Source organism: Equus caballus, chromosome 24 (genome assembly GCF_041296265.1).
Source record: "Equus caballus isolate H_3958 breed thoroughbred chromosome 24, TB-T2T, whole genome shotgun sequence".
NCBI lineage: Eukaryota > Metazoa > Chordata > Mammalia > Perissodactyla > Equidae > Equus > Equus caballus.
Window position 1 is genome coordinate 51,395,904 of NC_091707.1, and position 25,282 is coordinate 51,421,185.

The following is a 25,282-nucleotide window of genomic DNA, read 5'->3' on the forward strand; positions in this document are numbered from 1 at the left end:
GTTGGACGGAACAGTGGGACAGATGCCAGATCCTCTGACTTCCGTGCCCACTGGGGACAAACCCCTTGGGCCTAGAAAGCAAAGGTGCCCAGACCACAGAATGAGCAGACTGATGCCACTCAGACCTTTGTGCCAAGCCCAGTCTTCATCCCTTAATCCACTTTATTCATTCAGTAGTGGTCCCCTGGGCCCCTTCCCTGGGCCTAGCTCCATGCTAGGGAGAAGAGGTGACCATGACAGTCCTTTCTATCAAGGAGCCAGCTGTCTGGTGGGAGAGTGGAGGAGCCAAGAGAACTGACAATCCTCAGAGAGAAGGGTGGGCTGGGCCTCAGAGGAGAGCACCTCAAGCAGCTTGCAGGGGCAAGTGCTCTGGGAAGGCTTCCTGGAGGAGGTGGCGCCTCAAGCCCTGCTGCTATAGGGCTTCCTGTCCTGCTGCTCTGCTTCTGTGCACTTAAGCCCTCCGTGTGGGTCGCAGCAGCTCTGGTGTGGCCACGGGCTCTGCAGGGAACAGTCTGGAAGGTCCCCCGAGTTCTGCATTTCTGGGCTCCAGCCAGTGCCAGGTTCTGTCTGGTTTGAACATTGCATCAGTGAGGCCCCCTCAGGAAGGAAGGAGGGCCATGGCAGGGGTGAAGTCCAGGTTGTCCCCACACCCAGTGAGGATCAGAACCCCTTTGTGGATTCCCTCTCCTCATCACACCTGTAGCGCACAAGGCCAGCTGTCAGCTGCCAGCTCCCAGCCCAGGGCCCTCACGCCTGCCAGGTTCATCTGGACGTAGCTCCTCCCTGAGACCCTCCTGGGTGGGGTTCAGGTCTCCGGGTGTCTGCCCTGCTACAGTTGCCCACCTGGGAGTTTTGGTCCCCCGTTTGGGCAGGAGTCGCTAAAAGGGAGAACACGGGAGGCTCAGACAGCCAATCACAGACTTGCATCCTGCAGCCAGAAGGGGCTTGGCATCAGAGCTCCCTCCGTCCGCACCGAGCGGTGCAAGTCCTGTGTGGGGATGGTGCTGAGGCTACAGGCCTGAGCCTGGGGCGGGGCCTGCCTCCTTGGGTGGAGCCGGCCTGTAGAAGAGGTGCCCTCTTAGACCACCTGCTCTTCCTCTGCCTCTTCATCAGTCGTAGCAACTGTGCCGTCCTCGTAATACCCTGAAAAGCCTCCACTTGCGGGGAACATGCTGCTCCCCTGGGCCCCCGACCCCAGCTGCGCATCTGCCTTTGGAGGAAGACACCCCTGCCCACCAATTCTGGTTCTGCCGTCTAAGCTGCTGCGTGACTTGAGCCAGCCGCTTAACGGCTCTGGACCTGTTTCCTCAAGTGTAAAATCGAGGGAACGATGTTTGTCTGGAAGGGTTGCATGGGGATTAGGAAGAGCAAGGGTACAGGCCTGGCTCTGAGCATTATCCAGATCCAAGGAAGGGAGGCCCAGGGAGGGGAAGAGCACTGTGTGCTGTCACTGGTTCAAGGTCACAAACCCATGGCATCGGGGTCACCTGTTGCCCATGCTTGGGTCTCTTGACTACCGGGTGCTCCCTCTGACCAGCCTGGCTCCAGATGCCTAGGGCTCCCGACTCAGGCCAGCTCCTTCCCCCAGAACCTTGTCGCAAGTGTGGAGATTCAGTCCCCAGTTTTTGAGCTCCCTCCACAGGTCAGGGGTGGTGCCGGGTGGCGGGGTTAGGTTCAGCATTGCATCTGGAGCTCATCTGTCGGCCAGATTGTTTTACTTGCAAAATCATCGTGCACAGGGAAGCAGAGGCCTTGAGCTGGGAAGCAGAAGCCTTGAGCTGGGTTACGGATTTTAAGACAGCACCGTTGAGCTGATTCACGCTAGTTTAGGGAACTGGCTGTCAATGGGCTCCTTACGGCCCGGCTGGTGGAGAAAATCCTCCTGAAGCAAAGACCGTTCATAAGCTTGGGTGACCGAATAGTTTTCTACAGCTAATATTCTAACCCATGATAATGGATATTCGTAGACTCGAAGTTGTAAGTCAATAGCCCTTAGAACTGTTAAAACAAAATACTCGTAACAGCAAAGCTGATGGCTCTTCTTGACGAATAGAATGAAGCGCTTGACCTTTTGAGGACAAGATGCAGCACCTTATGGTATCGTCATGTAAATATTTAACAATCTTTCCTCTTATCTGTCTAAAGGAAGATAAACAAAAAGCCCAGTGTCAGTAGTTCCCTAGTCTCTCAGATTTCGCACAAATGTATCTGTGGATTCTGTTTTATTGTTTGTTTCTGGTTTTATTTTTTAAGTGAGGAATAACTTACGAAGCAAAGAGCACCACTCCTCAGTGTGCAGCCCGATGACCCTACATATTGTGCAGATTTCTTAACAGAACGAGCTGGACCGCTGTCCTGTGAGAGCCTGGCTTACAGAGTTGGCCCTTGGCCGGCATCTGTTAATTTAGAGCCTGGAGGGTCCCCACCGTTGTAACTGATAAGGACGGCTCTCGGTGCCTGAACTCTGTGCAAACAATACGGTTTATGCAGAGCACCTGCCTTCCTCCTGGGAGTCTGGAATCAGGGTACGCACTGGGCAGAGGGTGCCTACTGACCAGCCCCAGTAAAAACCCCGGTGCTGAGCGTCCTTAGTTGGCTACATCTTAGATGTTTTGTTGCAACCTCTTGCTGGGGACTTGGGTGTGTCCTGTGTGACTCCCTGGGGTAGGGGATGCTTGGAAGCCTGTGCCTGTGGCCTTCTCCTTTTCCCTTTGCTGATTTTGCTTTGTGTCCTGTGCTGTGATAAATGTATCCACGAGTCGTCCTAGAGAGTTCTCAAACCTGTAAGGAGGGTGGCTTGGGGACTCTGACATACATATATAGGGATCCCCATAACTGCCACCCAGATCAAGATGTAGGGCCACTAAAGACGCCCTCTCCAGCCAGTGCCCCCCAAGGACTTGGTCATTGTCACCCGTTGCTGTCACTGTCCCCATCCCTGCTAGTAGTTCTTGGAGCACGTCCTTCCCACTCCATCACCCCCTGCATCTCTGCACACAGAATTGCTTGCTTTATTTGCACAGCTTGCTTACAGACACATCCTGTCTGGGAAATAGCATTCCCCCCACCCAGTGATGTTTTATCCACCAGAACATTCCTTGATGACACCATTTCTACCTTCCCTCTTCCCTGACCCCCAGCACTTAACTGCCCCTTCTTACTTTTAAAAGCCTTGTGAATATTGGCTTATTTTAAATTATGCACCTTATTAAAACGCTCCCAGGGGTTTTAATAGTCTGCCTGCATGCTGGAGACTTCTTAAAAAGCTCGGATCCTGCGCCCACTCGGAGAACATTTTAAGGCAGAACAGGATTCATAGAGTTTTTAATCGAAGTTAACATCGTGGTTTTCTCCCCACACAGCGTGTTGTAGAGATTTATATGTGATGTTGGAAAATGCTTCTATGAGTCTGTCCTCTCAAGCAGGGAGCTTGGGGATGAGGTCCAGCAACCACGGCTCCATCTCCAGAGGGATCAGCGTCCTCTCACAGAGTGACAGGCTTCTCCTACTTAGAGCTGAAGGAGATGCAGAAAGGGTGGCATTTGCACCGTGTTGACCAGGGACAATAACAACGAAAAGTCAGCACCAGCAGATGGAGGCTCAGAAACGACTCAGTGCCTTAAAACAACAATATTCTGAAATACCGATGAATCTTGCATCAGTATAATTATTTTTAATTTTTTCTGCCATATAATTCACTTTCATGCAAACTCTGAAGAGACCAGTATGTTTCTAGCTGTCTTTGAATGAGACTCTTAAAATAAACGTGGAGCCATGCAAATACCAGCAGCTTTAGTGGCTTTTATGGAAAGAAACATCCTAATTAATTCGTGTTTACATTTCTTCATGTATAAATAGCATTTATCTTTCTTATCACTTATTTTTGGTGTGAAAGTTGAGATCACTCCACAGTTCCTCTTCTAGAACCAGAAGGAGAATGAAGAGACGAATGCTTTCCTCTTCCATTCCTTGGCCGTCTCACCCAGGACCTCAAGGACTCTAGATTAAATGTTTCTTACAAAGTGGAACCTGATCGTCACATTAGGTTAAAGTCTATGTGTATATATCTTTTATCTATAAATGAAATTTGAAAACAAGGAAAATAATCTGGACACACGATCGAGCAGACAGGATGGAAGGAAGACTGGCCTTCACAGAATTCCGGGTTCCGGTCCAGCCTCCCGGGCGCCGCTGGGATGCAGCCGAAGGGCTGCTGACGTCAGGGCCGAGAGCAGCTGCCGGGTTCTTCATCTTCCACGCGGGGTGGCTACGGGTTGCCCAGGGACCTCCAACTCCACATCCAGCCTCTGCCACGTCCCACTGGGTCCCCGAGCATCACGCCTCTTGAGTCCATTTGCACATGTGAAAATGGGCTCAATAATGCCGGCTGCCCAGGTTCGTCTTGAACACTGGATGTGCTGATGTGTGCAGACAGCTTTGCAAATACAGCAGTAGTCATAATGATGCAGCCTGGCATTTATGGTGCCCTTACTAAGTGCCCAGTGCTATAAGCACTTTATATGTGTTAATCTTCATGGCAGCCTGGTGCGGGAAGAGCTCCGAGCATCCTTCCCATTCTACAGATTAGGAAACTGAGGCCCAAAGGTTCTCTCACTTACCCAGGGCATACAAGGAATGAGTGGCAGAGGGGGACTGAAGGTCGCATTTGGGCATCCTCGTCGTCAGCCAGCTATGAATAAATTCCCTGTCAGACTGCAGCGTAACTCGTAGTATATTCTCTACCTGGGGGCAGTCTCTGCTGAGGGGACCCTGGCAGGGTGGGGTGTTTCTTGACATGGAAACATCAGTCCCCAATCCCTGTGGCACTGTTGTAGCCCCTGGCCAGGCCTCCTCTCCTGCCTGGACCGTCACAGGTGCCTCTCACCCAGTGGGTGGTCTCCGGTTCCTTCCTGGCCCGTTTTCCTTTCCTCCCCCTGCTGGAGAAGCTTTCTCCAGCTGAGGCTCTTCAGTGCCTCCCCTGCCGGTGGGATAAAGCCCCCGTCCTTGGGCTGATCCTCCATCCCCATGAGCAGACCCAGGTGCGTCTCTGAATCTGGGACCCACACACACCTTCCTGGTCCCCGCTTCAGCCAGGCTGAGTCAAGCGCAGCTCCTGACGGTGCCACCCAGACTCTCCGTGCTTTGTGCCCAAATGCCCCCTCCCCTCCTTCAAGGCCAGGTTCAGGAGCCCCTCCCAGGAAGCCCAGGGCCCTGGTCCCGCCCTCTAAGGCACTGCTCTCTTTCTGTGGCATCCTCTCAGCCCTTCCCACTTCTGTCCACTGGGCTGTCGTTGGTGCAGACATCAGGCGTGCCGCTGTAGCCCAGCTGTGCTGTTTTTCTGAGTCTCCCCCTGCAGGGAACATGGAGTGCCTGAAGTCGATTCTGCACAGAAGGTGAAGGCAGGTGGGGCTGGGGCGGCAGGCCCAGGTCTGAGCTGGCCCTCCAGTCCCCGCGGGACCTTTGGCAAGTCCTCGCCCCGGAGCCACCGTCTCCTTGACGGAACAGTTGGAGTGCTAGCGGCCCGTTTCTACCATGAGCCCGGAACAAGCTGAGCCGGCGGAGGCGGATGTGCTGTGTGGGGTGTAGAGAATTTCCGGGCCTGGGCACCTTTGTTGCTTCCGTGGAGAAACCGGTTGTTGAGTTTATTTGAGAAGATGGTTTGCATGCCCCACACTGTCTTCCTCTGGGCTGGGAATACAGGGCTCGGCTTATCCACAGGGCAGTGTCCTCTTGTCCTCTGTCTTTCTCACTCTTCTCCCGCCTCACCCTCTCACTTGCTTTCCTCCTCGGCCATAAGCCTCTCCCCTCCCACCCACTCCCAACCCCAGCGAATCTGCCCTCCACCAGTCGATCAACAAACACATCTCCGTCCAAAGAGGAATAAGCCCTCCGTCCATCACAGCAAACATGAGAGATCCAAGATGCTGTGTGGGTAGGGCGTGAGCAGAGGGTTCCCTGATCGCCCCAAGCACACCCCCAGCCCATTGCCCTAGCTCATTGCTTATTTGCTGCGGGCTCTTGAGCTGGAAGGAAAGTATTGAACTCACAATTCCAGAGGTTGAGAAAGTTCTTTCCAGAGCATGTACCATCTTAAAGTAGTAAAAATGAGACATTGCCACCACCAAGTGCTACTGCTAACAATAGTACTAGTAACACTCAGAAATATGGTAGCTCATTCAGTTATTATCCCCCAGGTGTCATGCCCTGTGTTTCACACTGTGTGCCAGGCGTTGACCTGAGGTCTTTATATCTGTCGGCTCGTGAGGTCCTCACCCCAGTGAGGGAGGTGTTTCCATTAGTCCCATTTTACAGATGAGAAAAGTAAGGCTCAGAGAGGGTGAGGGGTTGGTCCACTGTCACACAGCTCCTTGGTAGCCAAATCAGACGTGGCATACAGGTGTCCTTGTCCCTGCGCCTTCTCTCTGTTGGAGTAGCTGGGGTTTGGTGTTACTTCTTTCCATTAGCCATGTGTATTGTTGCCCCTTTTATTTTAGTCTGTAAAATAAACAGACTAAAGGAGCTGCTTGCTCTTGTTTAAGTGTTTGACAAATGGCAAACACGGCCACCAGGAGGGCCCCGTGCAGTCCTGGGGCTGGGTGTAATGAACACCTGGGCTGCAGTAGTAAATATGGGCCGGGGTCCGGGGGAGGGTGTGTGGTTAATTTACTGCCTGTTCTTTAAGTAGGACTAGTTAGCCAGCGAATTACCAGGATGTAACAGATGATGCCTTTTGGTGAGCAAGGTTTAAAGAAATAAACGCCTCAGCTTAATTCCGCAGCCTTCTCACCCGTCCTCAGTGGGACAATCATTCTGACACTTAGTGTTCTATCTCGGTACCCACATTCCTCCTCAGTGAGGAGTTCGTCACACTTCCTGAAGATAAATCCTCTATCCAGCTGGCCTGGGCTTTCAGCAGTTTTGAAGTCAAAAGCCCTGGCAGGCGGCTGTCTTATCTGCTCACTGTTTTTTCTCCAGCAGTCATCCCATTTATCCAGTGCCTGCTGTGTGCACACAACCTTCCCCACTGCCTGGCGGTCGGGGGCATTGTCCCACAGGCCAGGTGAAGAAAACGGGCTTGGAGGGAGATGGCGCGTCCCTCGCTGCACCATCAGGGGGGTACAGAGCCTGCATTTGCCCCCGGCCTGAACCCCTAGCCCTCCTTCCTGCCACGTCAACGATGTGACGAGCATCGTGATCTGATTGCTGCCAATTAATCAAAGAAGAAAGCAAGCCAGAAGGACCCGAGCATCTTTGTATCACCGTTTCATTTATCTGCTCGTCTTTCTTCCCTGCCGGTTCAAAAGCTGACGTGGAGATGACTTCCACCCACGTGCATCTGTACGTGAATCGTTTGAAACACCAGGGCTGTCTTGTCTGATTGGACACGGGGGCATTTTCTACATCTTCTTAGAGAACTTCCCTCCTCCCAGCTCCCTCCACCTGCTGCAAACGGTCAGGTTCCCTCAGTACCACCCCGAGCGGCATCCTTGGCAGACCCAGAGAGAGCAGGCCCAGGTCCCTTTTCCATACTTTTCAGCTGAAACTGGACCAGGGCTTTTCAACAGAGGATTGACGTGCTTTCTCTGCTCCTGGGCTGTCAAGCACATCCTTCCTGGGGGTGTCCAGGGCCTCGTGAGCCGTCAGAGGGCCTTTAAATACTCTTGGGGAAAAATACAGCCTTGTTTCTGAGACGATTTCTCTGCAACAGGCAGGTTTCCTGTGGAACATAATATGGGCTTGATTTCAAACAAACCAGTGAGCATTTACTGAGTACCTACTGTGTGCAAAACACTCAGGGCCAAAGGGAACAGCACAGGTCCTCCCTGCCCTGACGCACGAAATGGAAGGGTGTCAGCACATGGTAAACTATGACCTCTCTCACATAAAAAGAAAAAGCTTTTCACGTGATGCTCGCAGAATCTCTGGGAGGTGGATGAGGCCGGGACCGTCATGTCTTTTGGAGAGTTTGGTAAACTGAGGCCAGAGGGATTTCAAGCAGCTGTTGATGTGCGGCTGCGGACAAGGTCTCGGCTGTGTGAGCACCCCCCACCCTGTGGCGGAGGGCTGTCCTCAGGGTCAGAGGTCAAGAAGAGGTACCCGTCTTGCTGCACAGGCCCCTGAAAAGGAATTAAGGTTCCGTGTAAGCAGTTATTTATTAAAAACTCCTCTTGACTCGGAGAGCAGGACTGAGGGGTCTTCTTGAGAAACCACGAATGTCGCATCTCCATCTTTATCTGCTTTCCTGGATCTTAGCTTTTTCCCCCTGGACTCCATCCAGGCCTCTCTGTGGAACAGCCTTGCTCTCCCTGGCAGGGACTGCGCATGTGGCACCGGCTCCCTTTATCTTCTCCGTTCCCGTTTTCTTCAAACACGCTGGGCTCTTTCCCTCTTGTGCACAGGCAGGGATTTGACATGGCTTTGACATGGCTTCCCCGACACGGACCTGGCTTCTGAGCCGTTGGACTTGCAGGAATGCCTGCGAGTGCGGCTGCACGGGTCCCGAACCAGCCACAGCCAGAGCGTCCCAGACGGTAGCCAGCAGAGCCAGCGAAGGATGGGAGAGATCGCTGTGAACCAGGTCCGCACTATGATATCAGCAAGTTGTGGACCCGACAGCCCCCTTTCTCAGCCTGATGGGCTCCCTCCTGTCCATCTATCAGGACCCATCTCAAGGCCCACCTCCTCACAGAAGCCTTCCAGAAGCCTCCTAGGACATTAGTCATGCCCTGCCTTGCGCCACATCTGTCCCTTCTTCTGCTCACACAGGTGTCCCCATGGAGGAGGGCACAGTGATTCACCGGGAGCTTCCTTGGTGGGAGGAGAAGAGTGGTGTTTTAAAATGCGCCCCTGGCGATCCAGATCTGTGCCCCCAGTGGAGAGTCTGGCCTCTCGTTGTTTGTTTCATGTCATGATTACTACTGAAAATGACTTTGTCATACAGAGGAGGGGGAGGTTAACAAGGGGTCTGAGAAAAGGATCCGCTTGGGGAGGTGGAGACGCTGAGTGTGCCCTTGCTCCACCCTGCCTGCCTTCCAGGTCGTGCCCACCTGTTGACACCTACGTAGACGATGCTCTATTCTAATTTTCTCTCTTGTGTTAGTTCCGTCCCCCACCACTCCCCCTCTCCTCCTTCTCTCTTTCCCTTTCTCTCCCTCTTCTCCAAAAGAGGATGGGTCACGTGGTTTTTCTCTGCACCTCTGGCTTCCAGCCAGCACCCCCCCTCAGCCCGGCAGGTAGTGGATGCTTGTTCAGCTGACGAATGAATGAACGATTGAACGAACGAATTTTCCACTCGTCGCCTCAAGGCCTTGAGACTTTATTCTAGTCCATGAAAGGGAATTTAATATGGTCAGGAGGGTGCTCGACTGCTAACACCCGGTGAAGGTGGCTCTACCTTCTCACAGCTGAACCAACAGAGGGCAGCCACCCCTCCACCCGCAGGGAGCCCCGGCCTTGTGGACGATGGCGTCAGGCGGGCACAGCCAGGGAGGGCAGCCACGTCCCCAGCTGGTCTTGGCTATTTCTGCTCAAGGTTCTCAGTGGGTCTCCTCTAAAAACAAGTGATGGCCCCCTGAGTTCTCACCGTGGACATGGACACACTGTGGAGGACAGGGCCCTGGGACCCTGGACCCCCACTGTCTGGGCTCTCTGTCCCCAGGGCAAGTGCTCCCTTCGTTACTGGTATCAAAGGTAATGTGCTCTGAGGAGACCGCCTTTTCTCCTGCTGCGTTGTGCCAAGTTTCTATGGCGACGCTTTTGAAAGTGGTGAATTTGCTTCTTCCTCTTAATTCTGGTGGTGCTTTCAGGCTTTCCAAAAATATTCTTATTTTCCTGGGTCCTAGGTGGGTCTCGACATATTCGGCCGCTCTCTCTTGATGGACACCAGCAGGCTTTTCATTGTGTTTAACAAATCACAAGGGTCCCCTGGGTCCAAGGCTAGAATCCTTATTGTTGAGACAGGAAACAGACCCAGCAGCAGAAGTGGCCCAGGCCAGAGATCCGTTCCCTGGTTTTTATGTCTGTTAAAGTGCGTTAATGCCATTTTAGGGCTGTGTGTTTAAGTCTGTGTTCCTTTTAAATGTTAAGGTCTTCAAGGTCAGAGGTCAAGGGTTACCCCTTGGCATCTCTAGTGCCTGTTGAACACCTCCTGGTGCAGAGTGGGGCCTTCAGTGTTTGTTGAATGAATAACAGATAGATGGATGGCACTCTGAATCTATCCAGCCCTTATATTTGCACCATAGAGACCCTGCAAGAATTTAGAGACAAGAGAAATTATCTTTATAACATTTATAGGCCGCCTGGAAGCATCCTCGGAATTTTCCAATGAACTAGGTCACCTGGGGAGCCTGGGCCACAGATGGCGTGCTCTGATGAGACAAAACTGAGGGCATGGTCCTTGTACATATTCTGAAATTGCAGCTACTTCTCCGATGGGCCACACAGAGTTCATATTTAGCCAATAAAAATACAGGGCGCCCAGTTAAATTTGAATGTCAGATAATTTTTTAGTATAATTTTTTACTATAAGTATGTCCAATGCAATATTGGGGATTTATACTAAAAATTTATTTTGTTGTTTATCTGAAATTCGGATTGAGCTCAGTGGCCTGTGTTTTTGTGTCCTGCATTCAGAGAAGGGTTATCTGAATCCTCACCACACTGGCTCTCCTTTTAGTTCCATCTATAACTGACACAGTTTCTGGCAAGGACTTCTGAGCACGGGGCTTGACCTTAGAGATCGGCGGTAAGCGAGGCTCAGAGAGGGAGGCACAGCGAGAGCAGGGCCAGAGCCCGGTCTTCTGGCCCTAAGCGGCCCCGGGGCGTCACAGCCCACTGGGGACAAGGGACATTATGAATGCATCAAATTCTCGCTGTGGCTGGGCCAGGATGCTGCAGTGCCAGGGTCCCAAGGATGGCCTTCTGAGGGAGGGGGGTCTGGTGGAGACCAGGGGGTGCGAGCAAGCCCCACCTCCCAGAGCCACCGACAACAAATGCCCGTTGTCTGTCATTCCCTGTCCTCTCAAAGGTGGCTATTCTTCAGGAAAGTGTCTGCCTGAGCCACCGCGGGTTAGGGCGCTTTGAAGATTTCCTTTTGAAAGCATTTTCTATTCCTTTCTCCAAGAGGCCCAGCTTAGGGGAGACGTGTGTTACCCCCATCTCCTCAGCAGGAACAGATGGGGACCTGGATGCCGCCCCCCTCCTCGGGGCAGCTCTGCTGTCGGGGGGCAGGTGGGCACTGCGTACACCCCGGGGGACGGCGCCCCAGTGTCCACGACAACCGTGCCCTCCTGGAACCCTCCACACCACGCTCACCCACTGCATGTCACTTGGTGACCCCAATCCTGAGGGACGGGGACCCCGAGGGCTGGGGCACCATCCTGGCCTCAGAGAGTGGCATCATAACCATTGTGTGGGTGACTCATTCCAGTGTTCAAAGCATTGCACTTAACGTGAAGTTTAAAATTACCAAAAGTAACAGACACCTGTATGTGCCCACTGACCACAATAGACTTTTTTTCATATTTCACCATGTTTGCTCATCTTTTCTTATAATAAAATATTATAGAAAAAATGAGTCCCCTTTTGTTCCACATGTCTCCCTTTCTCAGAAGCAGTCACTCGGTGAATCTGGCTGATAGATTCACGATCTGTCATTAACTTAGGTTTATGTGGATCCATGTATAACACATGGCAGTGTTTTGTAGGCATTTTTAATTTCAGGAATGGTATCTGAGTTTATTTTGTGACCTACCATCCCCCCATCCTCACCCCTGAAAGCAATTTTCACCCAGGATGAGCGCCTCCTGGCAGCTCCCTGCTCTCAGGCAGGTTTTATTATTTTCCCTGTTTTTAAATGAGAAACCTGAGCCTCAGAGAGTAACCTAGAAATGGCCCTGGATCACACAGCGAGGAGACGTTGGCTCCTGGGCCAAATCGCAGCATGCCTTCAGGCTTCTTGGCTGATGGTCCTAGAATTGGTTGTTTTGTCACCAGGTCTCCTGTGAGTGTCTGCCATGTTCTAGGCACTGGACGCCGCGGGCAACAGGGAAGGTCTCCGCCTTCCTGGAGGTGTGGGCGGGAGGCACAGCCTTCACAGGTAACACCGTGCACATCTACGGTTGGTCCACTCTGGAACAGGGAAGGTCTCCGCCTTCCTGGAGGTGTGGGCGGGAGGCACAGCCTTCACAGGTAACACCGTGCACATCTACGGTTGGTCCACTCTGTCCCACTGTCCCCTCTTCAACAAGCCAACAAGTGTTATTCTGATCTTGACATGACATCTCCTCTGATGGGGAAACGAGCCCCCCACCCCCCACCCCCTGCCAACCCCGTGTCTTTCTGATTGTTAGTGTCTTAACTCAGCAAGAGGAAACTGGGTTTCTTGTTCGCCTCCTTGGGCCACACTCTCTTCTGCACGTTAGCCCTTCCGGCGTTTGAGGTTAGGACTCTCACCCCCACGGCTGCTCTGAGCCAAAGCCGCAGCCAAGGATTCCATCCTCAGGAATCCACTCCCAGTGATCGCACCTGCCCACTGGTGTGACAAGACCCAGTTGCCACCTGGAGGGCATCTTCCAAAGTGGCTTAAGATTAGACAGGGCTGGCTGGAGGGCCTTTCAGAAAGACTTTCCAGATGCTTCTCTCACTACCTGCTTCTGAGGTGACTTCAGCTGATGCTCCTTCATTCTGATCCTGGGTCAGCTCCTAATCAGATCTTCCCAACTCACGAATGATGGAATGGAGGCTGGCCTTTTTTGGCTTTCCGTTCATGAGATTTTGCCATTGAAAGTTATTTTCATGTCTAAGCTGTCGCTCCGAATGTATGATCTGTTTTACGAAGGAAAAAACCCGTCAAAACCAACAAACCTGAGACAGACGGATTGAGCACAGTGCTGGCCGGGCTTGGGGCATCTCTTGGCCTCAACATAATTCGGGGGGGTCGTTGGGGGGGTTGTCTGTTACAACTGCAAATGGGTATCTGATGTGGATGGAACAAAAGCCCACGACTGGAAATGCCGGGTTCCTGATTCGCTCATTTGAGCTTAAGCAGTTGGATAACATATTCATCAAACCCACACGTGCCCTGCAGGAAGGAGAGGGAGGGACAGGCGCCCCCAGGTCTCAGCAGGATGGAGGAGTGGATCAGCTCGCACACTCGGAGTCGGGAGGGCCTCCGTCTGAAAGCCCGGGCCAAGGAGGAGGACTGAGAGGCAGCCGCGGGCACAGGACAGGATTAGGGGCTCATTCTGGGGAGTCCAGAAGGGGGCGCCGGGGAGGCGGCTGTGGAACAACCCTCGGAGTCCAGGCGCGGTGAACTCCAGGCGCGTTCAGGAGCAGGAAAGCGCAGCTTCCTCCCCTGGCCTGAGCCCCGCTTTCTAAGAGGCCACAGACTAATAGTGTCGGTGGCCCCACCTGAGTCATGCTTCCATCGCGGGCGCGTCAGGGGAAGACACTGCTGAGTTAGCCTGGAGAAGGGCAGCACCCCTATGAGGCAAGGCCGGCGGAATGGGGCTGGAGCGCCAAGGGACTGAGCGGGGAGATACTGGGGAGGCCGAATCAGCCAACGTAGGAGTGACTGTTGTTTGTCCAAGGAGAGAGTGGCTGTCGTTCGTCCGTCAGTCAATAGGTATTAGGCATCGCTGTGTGGCAGACCTGTGCAGGGCTCCAGCAATTCAGTGATGAGAATAAACAGATCCGCTCCCCTATCACAGAGCTTCTAGGCCACTGGGGGAAGCAGACGGACCTGTGGCTTGCGATGGGTGCCCCCAAGGAGAGGACTTGGTCTTGGGGGCATGCAGGAGAGATGGCTATAGTGGACAAGCCCATTGGCTGAGATCTGAAGGACGAGTAGGTTTAATGGGAATGCCCAGGCCCCTCCCTGCAGACCAGAGGCTCACTGCCCAGCCCCGTGGCCCTCGGCCCCCTTAGGCCAAAATGGCCTGATCCATCTGTAACCCACCTCATCTGCATCACCAGCTTGGGGACAAAATGAGGTCACGGTCCTTTTATTTGAACTTTGAATTGTATTTTAATAGAATATATATTGTTATTCTCATTTGGGTTTGTCATTGTATTTATTAATAGATACTAGACATGTTTATTTAATTCAACATATTGATTTACTATACTATTATACCAGAACAGACACGTAAGAAAAACACATGTAAATGTGGCCCTTCATGAATTCTCACAACGTGAACACATCCCCTGTACCCAGCAGCTGCCATCAGGCATCGGCACGTGGCCTGTCCTGCGCTCCCAATAGTGGCTTTTCCACTACACCCCCAGGTTGGCAACAGCCAGGTCCCCACCTAAAGGACAGAGCTGTGTTATGGATGAAACGCTGAGCTTGACCCATCAATGGCTGTCCTTCTCAACCCAAGCAGGTGCTCCCAAGCCACCTGTTGACCCAGTCATGGGCATCCTTTAAAAAGAGGCCCCTAAGATTCCGGGGGGCCGGCCAAGCATAGAGCTGCCTGAAACTCACCCCTCAGCCATGGTGGCGCCTCCCTGGGTTAATTTTCTGATGGTTCGTATTCCCATCAGATGTTCTTCCTTTTTTTCCTTCCCTCTATCCCTCCCTCCCTGTCTTTTTCACTCCTCTCCTTCCTCCTTCCTTGCTCTCACCCCCAACTGGATAGAGGGCAGGCCCCCTGAAAGGACAAGCCTTGTCTGTCTTGCTCACCACTGTATCCAGAGTCTAGAACCGTGACACCCAGTCGATATGTCCTTATATGTATTTGTCAGACGAGTGGCTGAGTGATGTGGCCCTCATTCCTATAATCCACCGTGCAGTCCGCATCTTCCAGCTGGCGCATGCCTCCTGGGGGAAGTGACCATTACATCTCCAGGGCCCAATTCAAGTCTGACCCCAGAGTCGGGGTGGCTATGGGCAGAGCTCCACAGGCGAGACGCCCCTGGTTCTCAGCCCTGACTCCACCACGCATTAGGGCTGTGGCCTTGACCTCTGGTTACCCATCTGTAAAGTGGAGATATAGTGGTCCCCTCCAGCAGGATAGTTGAGTGATTAAATGAGAGTATTTTAAAATCTGTAGCACATTTGCTGCCCGTAGCAGGGCCTCGGTGCTGGCAGAAGCAGTAGCCCTCAATAATGCGTATTGAAGGAAGGCTTAACTCTTCCGTCTTCGTTCTTTCAGGCGCCATTCAAAGCAAACATGACTATGGGCCTCCTAGATGCCAGAGGCAACGCTGCGCCTTCAGGCACATCAGCCCCTGGAGGGGTGTGGAAGGGCCTGGATGGCCTGGACATTGGTCTCCTGAGCTGGAGCAGACCCTTCAGGGCTGTATCCAGGGTCACGGCCTCCCTACGGGCAGCCCACCCGGAGTCTCAGCAGGAAAGAGCCTTTGCCATGGGAAGAGGGATGCCAGCATCCTTCTGTGCGGCTGTCAAGGCCTCGGGGACTAGAATCACTCTTCTGGGAGGGTGTCCCCGGGCACCAGAGGCTCCGAAATGTTCATACCGTTCACTCGGAAGTTCTGTGCCTGGGAGTCTGCTCCAATAACTGCAAATGCACGTGCAAGCGTGTGTGTACACCCAGATGTATGTTCAAGGATGCTTCTCAGTGCATTCTTCATAATAGGAAAACATCGAAATTCCTAAATCTCAGTTCTAGGAGGATGGTTAAATTGTGGCTTGTACTTATGATAGAATATTATACAACTATCAAAATGGTACTTCGATGGGCTTCTTATACAGGAGTATAAAACCACATTTTTCTCTTTTTTTTAAAAAAGATTGGCACCTGAGGGGCTGGTCCCATGGCCGAGTGGTTAAGTTCACTCACTCTGCTTCAGTGGCCCAGGGTTTCACTGGTTTGGATCCTGGACGCGGACATGGCATTGCTCATCAGGCCACGCTGAGGCAGCGTCTCATGTGCCACAACCAGAGGCAATCACAACTAGCATGTAAAACTATGTGCTGGGGGGATTTGGGGAGAAGAAGCAGGAAGAAAGAAAAAGAGGAACTTTTTGGCAACAGTTGTTATCTTAAAAAAAATAAAAGGCTTGGCACTTGAGCTAACATCTGTTGCCAATCTTCTCTTTTTTAAAATTTTCTTCTTTTTCTCCCCAAAGCCCCCCGGTACATAGTTGTATATTCTAGTTATAGGTCCTTCTAGTTGTGCTGTGTGGGACACCACCTCAGCATGGCCTGATGAGCAAGCGGTGCCATGTCCGTGCCCTGGATCCGAACCAGCGAAACCCTGAGCTGCCAAAGCGGGACAGGAGAACTTAACCACTTGGCCACAGGGCTGGGTCCAGACCACGTGTTTAAACATATTCTCTCTTTCTCTGTCACACACACACGCACAGAAAAAAAGACCGTAAAGAAAAGTGTCAAAATGTTAACTGATTGTCCCGAAGCGGTAAGGTTATGATTCTCTCTTTTTTTGGTCCTCTTTTATATGTTCTTAATGTTCGATGCCGAGCATATATTACTTTTAAAATTAGAAGAGGAATAGAGACATTTTACACCCCGTGCTGTCCGGGAGGGGCCTGGCCTTTAGAAAGGGAAGGTCTGTACCTCCCAACGAGTTGCAAGTCGCCATCGGTGAGATGCTGAGCTGCTCTGTGTGATGTTTGCATCCGCAAAGTGGGCGTGAGAGTGTGTGCCTCAACAGGTTGCTGTGAGCACCAATTTTTATAGATTAAAATACACACTGTCAATTATTTCAAAAGCAAAAGGGGAGCCCTGCGAGATGCTGTGTATCTTCGCATGGAGGTGCATGACCAGGCAGATGTCCCTCTGGGGGGCAGCTCTTTCCAAGCCCCCGTGGGCCCTGGTTAATTCTCTCTCCTTCTTCACAGCTGCCCATGATGGGAGGAGCCTTCATGGACTCGCCCAATGAGGACTTCAGCACCGAGTACTCCCTCTTTAACTCCTCCACCAACGTCCATGCAGCCTCCAACGGCCCAGGCCAGCCGGAGGAGCCTCCGCGGTCCTCCAACGACGCCGTCTTGCTCTGGATTGCCATCATAGCGACGCTGGGGAACATTGTGGTGGTGGGGGTGGTGTACGCCTTCACCTTCTGAGGGACAGAGTGCCCTGGAGCTCCAGGACGGCTCACCCTATGCTGGGCTCACAGCGGGGCGAGGCGTCCCACGGGCACCATCGCTCTTGGCCTTTGGCTGTGCCCACGTTCTAGAACCAGGCGCAGCGACTATGCGTCCGGAATTTCCCCAGGCAGCCCTGGTTTCAAATATTCCATGCTGTGGTCAAGCTGATCCAGAAAACATGGGAGCATGGGCTTCCAGCCCCCGGAGGCGTGACGGGGCAAAGTCTTCAAGGAACAGACTGGAGAATTCTTGAAACTCCATTCCGAGAACTTGAGACCAGAAGGCGCAGCCAGTTAGGTTTAAAATACAGACATGGTTGGACGATGCATTGCTGGCAGTAAATAATCACTTATGTGTCTTGTTTTTATGCAGACTTATCACACCTGGCGTGTGGGGTGCCGGGGCAGGAGCAGCCCTCCAAACTTCAGTGTTCCCACCCCAATCTTGCTTTCCCACGCAGCCCCCTGAAATATTGATGGCCGTCACTTGAATGGCCATTGATGGTTCCTAGTTTGACTTGGAAAGGGCACCTTGTCACCAGAACCTGACTCCTTATGAGACCCCAAATGATCAGGAAACCCAAAGATGGCGTGATGGCTGGTGCTGCAGAGGGACTTCCGGCTGCTGGCGGTGGTGGTTTTTATCTGCTGGATGGACTTTCTCTTTTTAAAAAGAGAAGACGCATTTAAGAATCAGATCTGCCAGGCAGTTCGCTCTCCAGACCACCCATGGGAAGGTGGTCTTCTCTGAGAGAACACAGCCTTCTACAGCGGAAGAAGGCTCCCGTCCGCCTAATCGTTTGAGGGATGGGAGTGGAAGGGGCGTGGTTTGCCTGTGGTCACACAGCAAGTTGATGGAGGGGTCGATTGGAAGGGACGTGTCCTGACTCTCAGCTCGGAGTGAAGGGCTCTCTCCGTCCAGCTAAGTGCTCCCCTGAGCCGATTCTTGCCTACCCGGCTGCCTCAGGGAGAATATCCAGAGGGTCTTGAAGCTGTGTGCAAGGTGGGTGGGGCGTCCAGACAGCTGCATTTTAAACTGGGTTTGGCTTCCGTGCTCTCTTGCAGTTGAGAACGTGCTCTGTCCAAGTCAGTTTCAATATAAAGTCAGTGTCTGGGGGCCTGGCTAACAGGGGCCCCCAGATGAAGACCAGAGTGGGAAGGGGTGTGCCCGGGGAGCCGTATGGGAAGGGCTCACTCTTCTTCCGTCCTTAGGAAAGCTCATTGCACAGTACCCCCTTCCCAAGCAGCTCCCTGCGCCCAGACGAGTGGGTGGAGCTCAGCCACGGGCTCGCTCTCCTGCAGGCCAGGTGTGGCTCTCTCCCTGCGTTCTCTCTGAATTGTAGGAAAGAAAAGTAAATGGCATAGACCTCCCCTCTCTGGTTGAGAAACTTAAAAGACAGATTCAGAAGCCCTGGTGCATGTTTGGAGACAATTGCAAAAAGGCTGAATTTGTCCCTGTGGCCTCAGGAGAAATGAGTGTCTTGATGACATGCGAAGGGACATCTCAATTGTCCAGAGGCAGCCACTCATCTCTGGGAGGTGGCGCTGAGCTGCCGTGATAACAGGATTACCAGCCAACCTCCAGACAGCGCCGGCTGACTGCCGCCAGCTCTTAATGGCCACATCTGTCACTGAAGCCAGGCATCCACCCACCAATGCTTCAGCTCAAGTGGAGGTCGTGAGCACAGAGATGGAGAAGGAATGAGGGATCTTCTGCCTGGACTCCTTCTGGAATCACTGACGGGGCCCTGCTCTCTGCAGGACCAGCCCGGAGGCTGGGCTGGGTAGTCAGCCATTGCGTGCACATCTTCCCAGCCGCTTCTCCAGCAAACTGCTCTCCATCGAGCCCTGGTGTCTGCCCCGTGAGCAAGGTCTTTCTTAGACAGCTGTCTTCATGAGAAAACCCAAGAAGGGAGGTCCAGAGCCAGGGTAAGGAGACAAGGCCATACTTGGTGTCTTCATGGGCGTCACCCGGTGTCTTCATGGGCGTCACCCCAGCCCACATACTCTCTGATTCTTCACCTTCTGACCCCACCTCCCCCGGGGAGCCTGCAGCCTTGTAGAGGCAGGTGGCAGCTGCCTGTTCCCAAATGGCCTGTCGAGATGCGGTGGGAGGGAGGGTTCTGTTTGCTGTGATGAGGGGAGGAGAGAAAAGGATGGCTCTAGCTCTGAGGAGGCCCCCGCCTCCCATGGCAGCCCTGGTGGGCCCCAAGTTGGCTGGGTACCTCTGAACACAGAGATGTCCCCCATGAAGTTTTCTTTTTTTTACCCCTGACGTAAATGTCAATTGAATTCAACTTTTAAGCCTTTCCTCTTTTCGGTGTCTCGGCCATAGATGGTCAGAAGCTTTAGGGACCGTCTTGTCCAAACTCTTCACCATACATAGCACAGTGACTTGCTCAGGGTCACTCCACCTCAATCACCTATTGTGTTTTTACCTATTTTTTTTCCACCATCGCTCGGATAACAATGAGGATAGATGTGCACGCTAGATTTCCAGCCAAAGAGTGTGCTGCACCCTCCCTCCTGCCTCAGTTGGGGTTCTGTCTTGGATGTCAGGTAAAGGACAAGAGCTCTGACATCATTGCCTGAGTATTGTGTTCAAGCCCTGTGCTAGATTCACACGCATATGTTTAATCCTTATGTTACATTACAGCATCATTGCTCCAATACACAGATAAGGAACCAGAAGCGCAGAGGAATGAAGTAACCTGCCCAAGGCCACACAGCATGAAAGTGACAAGCTGGGATTTGAACCCAAATCTTCCAGCTCTAAAGTTAGGCCTTCAGTGGCTGGATAGAACCTCTGGGCACATTTAAACCAGGCCCTGGGTCTACAGAAGCCATTTCCCAGGGTCCCACGTCATGGTGTAGCCTGGGCCGGCTCTGGCTTCCACAGATGGAAATCTGACCATCCTCGAATGAGGCACAGCCATCCCCCTGCCCAGGGCCCTCTCTCTGCCCAGGCTTCAGGGGTAGTGGTTCCTGTCCCCTGCCCACCTCTTTAAAGTTAAGCACAAGTCTCTTTGTATGGCCAGAGAAGTTCCCAGAGACCAGCTGTCTCGGGACCCATGGAAAAGGGCCCCGGTTTAGACCTGGAGCCCCAGAGGGACCCACACGAGGAGTGAGGCTCCTGCAGCAGGAATTGCTGAGGAGTGTCGTGGGACGGTCCGTGTTGCAGGTTGGGCCCCAGCCTGAGCCTCCAGGCTCTCCCGAGCTGGGGTTGGGGGCGGGGGATGGATCCTCCTCTCTTGGACCAAGCCTGGGGCTCCCGTTCTGGCTTCTCCTGGATGAGGCCGGCCCCAGAGCCCACCTTGACTTGTCGAGTCAGTGCTGAGGACGGAGGGCTGCCTCTTTCAGTAGCCGCTCCTCAGAGAAAGAGTCCTGCATTTGCTGGAATGTTGTCTGTGCTTGCCCTTCCTCGTGCCCCCCCCATTTCCCCTCTGCGAGCCGTCAGTGTCCCACACCTCTGTGTGTTTGCGTGTGGGACACTTCCCTAAGCAGAGCACCACCTGCTTTATGAGGCTGGAGTCACCGTCGCTGGAGCCTTGAAGGAGAGGACACTTTAGCAGGCATGTCCTAAGGGGTTCTGCCCCCGTAGGGTTCTGGGCAAGGTGATGGTTCTGTCAGTGCCTGCCATGTCACTGCTGTCCCTCTGCTTTTCAAGGAGGTGTCCCTCTGCTTTTCAAGGAGGTCAAGAGGCAAATGAGACTCCTCTGCCCCTCTCTACCCCCTAGAGAGACGATTCCATCTCTTTTCAGGAATCCCCCAGGATCCCAGGGAGGGCAGACGAGTATCACTCGGCTGGAGCAGCAACAGGCCATTTTCCAGCCGGTTCTAAATGGACGGGTTGGATGTGTTGGAACCCCTGCCTGGAGATGAGAGACTTGGCCGGCGTCTGCTCTGCTCCCTGATTCCTTGCAGACAAATGGCACTTTCCTTCTTCAGGAGCGTGACCTCCCTTCATTATTAGTGGTGATATTATTAATAATTATTATTCTTACTGCTGCCGTTTGTTGCGCATCTTCCTTGTGCTGTGCACTCTGTTCGTATCTCATTTGCTTCTCAAATCACCCCTTGGCAGCAGGAGTGAGGGTGTAGAAAAGTGCACATTAATTATCGTCCCATTTTTCTGTTGAGAAAACTGAGGCTGGGCCATGCGCCCGAGAACCCACAGCTGAGGAGCTGTGATTCGGGTCCAGCTCTGTTGGCTCTACGGGCTGGAGAGTTACCCTACATCTCCCAGCACCATGCCCTCTGTGATGAGCCTTCTGGAATGGTCCATCCCGGGCCGGGGCTCTGAGGCTGAAGCTGTTTGGGTCCTGGAGAGCGAATTTCAAGTGTGTGTCCTGGGGAGGGATGGGCAGCCATGCACACGTATTGAGCAGTCTCGGAACCCCAGCAGTGAGAGGCTTCAGAGAGCATCCGATCGGGACTAATTTGGGAGAGGGCAGCCGAGGCCACAGGGTAAATAGTGGAGAGCTAACATTCAGGAGGTGGGAGGTAGCAGGGGACAAAACAATGCTAGCCGTAGTGATAGAAGAAGAGGGAAGATTCCCCCAGAGCGAGAACTGGTAACTAGCAGGAGCATAATTAAATGGTCAGAAGTACACAAAATTGCATAAATTTTGGAATATGTCTGCATTGTTTGTTCTGAGTCACTGTAAAAGTCAAGTTTTTATCAAGCTGGAAAATGAAAGCAGAGAAAGCCCTGAAGAGGCTGGACAACCTGCACAGTTGCTGGGACGTCTCCTGCACCTACTTTTTGACCACGGTGGCGACTGGCACCCACCCAGACCGCTCCATCCAAATGGTTGGTGAGGCCCATCGCCTTCTTCTGGGGCCTTTGTGCTGACTTCCCGCCTCCCGGGAGGAGGTTTGAGACCCTTCAGCCTTGGGGATGACTCTGGACGGATATACAAGGCATGATGCAGGGAATTCGTTTGCGGCGGCTGCTGGGGGCGTCCAGAGCCCTCATCCCTCACCAAGCCCCCATCCACGTGGCTGAGCAGCCACCAGCAGCCCCAGTGTCTGACTCACCAGCCGTCTTTCTCCCAACATCTTAACATTCCCGGAGAGTCACCACGTTTGCACTTCGAAGCATTATCCCCACAATCCAGTTGGTTCTGATCAGAGCTCAGTAAATTGGCAGGATGGGGCTTCCAAGCAAGCACTTGAGGAAACTGAGTCTCAGGAGTGTGGGAGAGTTGCCAGGTCAGGCTGGTCAGCCGGAGAGTGGGGTCTGAAGCCCAGGGCATCTATCTACAATGTCTCTGAACCACTAGGCCTGTGGTTCTCAACTGGGGGCAGCTTTGTCCCCCAGGGGACCTTTGGCAACGTCTGGAGACAGTTTTGGTTGTCAGAACTTGCGGAGGTGTTCCACTGGCATCTAGTGGATAGAGGCCAGCGATGCTGCTCAACAGCCCCTCTCAACCAAGAATTAGCCACCGAAGTGCCACGGTGCCAAGGTTGGGAAACGTGGCACTGGGCCGTACTATCTCTGATTCCGTAACTATGGGTCCCTTCCAAAGCCCCGCTTTTCCCCATTTGTGAGTGATTGAATAAATCCAAGCTCTTCTGAGCTACAGCAGTGATCGTGGGTGCCGCCTCAAGTTCGCATCATCCTGGCCGTGATGTGGGAATCTGGGCCGTGACCTGGAATCCAGCAAGTCTTGGAAAGCCACGTGACTCTCCGTTCCCTCCGTCTGGGGCTTTCGTGGGGAATCTCAGTCTCGATGGAGAGAACCCTACAAAGTGGATGGGAGGGTGGGGCGGAGCTTGTCGCATGCTCCTCCTCCCAGGAACTGTGCGTCTCTGGGACCTTCAGGGGCCTGGCCTCTCGCCACTGCCTCGGAGGTGGACCATTTGGGGAAAAGCTTAGAAGGGAAGAAGGCTGCTTAACAGCCTTGGGGAAACCTCCATCTCCTATTTCTGACCTTCCCGCGGCCGCACCCTGTCTCCCCGGTTGAAGGCGCACCAGCGCTCTTTCTACTATTTAACGTTTTACAGAAACCTTATTCTCGTAACTAGCCGCCCTCCAGATACCAGTTCACGCCGCCGAGAGAATCGGAAACGTTTCTGTCTTATGATGTTTTCATAATCAACTTGTAAATGTAGGTAGTTTACTTAATAAAAAGGTATTTTAACTATTCTTGTAGTTCTTTGCTACTCAAGCCCCCTGGTTTCCTGATGGGATCGCTAACTTTTACTACAGTGAAAAGGCTATTTCTTAACAGTAGGGTTCCAGTGTGCTCTTTTGATTAAAAATATCTAACCTTAATGGATGTGAAAATGTGGCTGTGGAATTGTGCCCCTCTGACTCTTCGCACTGTTGTTGTTTTTGTCATTTTCTATTATGATAATTAAAAAAAAGAACAAAAACATTAACTCGTAAGTGTCTGAATCCACCCTTTGCTTTATCTAAAGGAGACTGCTCATCTTTGCCAGGCTCAGCTCCAGCATCACCTCCCTTCTCCTGCTCCTTCTGCACCACCCCAGGCAGGATGACGGGACCCCCTCCTGCCCTTGACCCCTCCCGAGCTCCCCGTCACCACACCTGTAGCAAATCACACAAGCTCCGTTCACTTACCCATCAGTTTCCCCACCCTCTGAGAGCAAAGTTTATCTTGTTCAACTTTTTATCCCGTGCCCCTAGCACCGTGCCTGGCTCACAGTAAACACCCAGCGGGCATTCGGGGAATGAGTGAATAGTATCTGAAAGACCAGCCCAGTCAAGATGACAAGGGACGGTGATAGAGTTTATTCATTCATTATACGCAGTTATAGTTTTATTCATTTATGTAGTTATATAGTATAATTTATATAGTTATAACTTTATAGTTATAAACTATATCATTTTATAGAATAAAACTCTATGCAGTTGTAGTTTTATTCATTCATTAACTGATAGCAGCAGACAGCACTTACTGGGTGTTCTGTGCCGTCTGAGCTCTCCGTGTGTGTTAACCCACTTGCTCTCCTCAACAGCTGTATGAAGCAGCTGCTGCTGTTACCCTGTTTTTACAAGTGAGGAAACCGAGGCTTGGAGAGGTTTCCTGCCCAAGGCCGTGTAGCTGGTGGGCAGCAGAGCCAAGACTGGCATCCAGGACTGCCTGAGTCCGTATTCCACTGGCTTCCCTCCGCAAGGTGCCCCCTCCGCAGCTGTGGGGCACCAACTATGTGGGAGGCCCTGTGCCAGGAGCAGGGACCTGGGACAAGTGAGCAGCTCGTGCCCTGGAGCACATATGTGAGGAGGAGAGAAGCGTGATGATAGGGGGCGAAGCGTCGGGTTCCACACGAGGGTCCCTTCCAAAGGGTCCAGATCGGGCTGCAAAAGAGATCCGCCCTGGTGGCTGGAACCCATGAGGCAGGAATGCTGAAAGGGATTGATTAGGTCAATGGCTTATGTGATAGTTGACAGCTAGCGTGAGCTTAAACCCAAAGCTCTGGGCCCCAGCTTCGAGCCTGGTCATCCTAAATGGCAGGAGCTCTGCCTCCGGGGCAGGAGCAGGGGCAGGGACAGGTATGCCAGTCAGAAGATTCTTGGGTCAAGCATCAAGGGTTTAAGACCAAGAAGCCTTGGGCTGCAGAGGTGCCCCCTAACAACAGCCTTGGATGGTTCTCTGTCAGGCAGGAAGACCCTGGAGCCTCAGGGTCTCCCGAGCAGGGGTCATTCCATGCTGGACAGATAATACAGCCAATATCAGGTCCAGCTACCTAATTTGTGGGACCTGATGTAAAATGAAAATGTGGGACTCATTGAGTTATGAAGAATTTCAAGATGGCGGCCGCAGGGCATTAAACCAAGTGTGGGGCCCTTCTGAGTACCATCCCTGTGCAGCCTTGCCGGTCACATGCCCACGAAGCTGGCCCTGGCCACCGCTGCTCTGAGCTCGGCAGCCAGGGGACGACGGGCAGATTCACACAGTCCACACCACGCCATGCAGTCTTCTCTTAGGAGGCCCCTCAGGCAATTCATGCTGTTTGTGGAAGATGCAGAAAGGGCCAGAAAATGTTCCCATTCCTACGTGCAAGTTCCTGTTGCATTGTGACTCTGCAGCTCTGTCATCCCATCCAGAGGTGGAGACTGCCCCCCAACATCTGACTCTGGGCTGGCCTGCGTCCACAAGGGGGTTTGGTGGGACTGACATTGGGCCAGGCCTGGGCCTAGGCCTCAGGGAGACCTGCAGCTTTCTCTCAACGACTTTTGA

The 25,282-nt window shown here is 52.8% G+C and overlaps 1 protein-coding gene across 1 annotated transcript in view; it reads left to right on the forward strand.

Moving 5' to 3' along the window:
- C24H14orf132 (chromosome 24 C14orf132 homolog) overlaps positions 1 to 23,453 on the forward strand; it is a 42,003-nt gene extending 18,550 nt beyond the window's left edge. The window contains exon 2 of the mRNA XM_023628344.2: positions 16,825 to 23,453. Within this exon, the coding sequence (XP_023484112.1) occupies positions 16,825 to 17,049 (225 nt within the window). The 3' untranslated portion in view covers positions 17,050 to 23,453. The remainder of the gene's footprint in view (positions 1 to 16,824) is intronic.
- Positions 23,454 to 25,282: the final 1,829 nt, after the last annotated feature.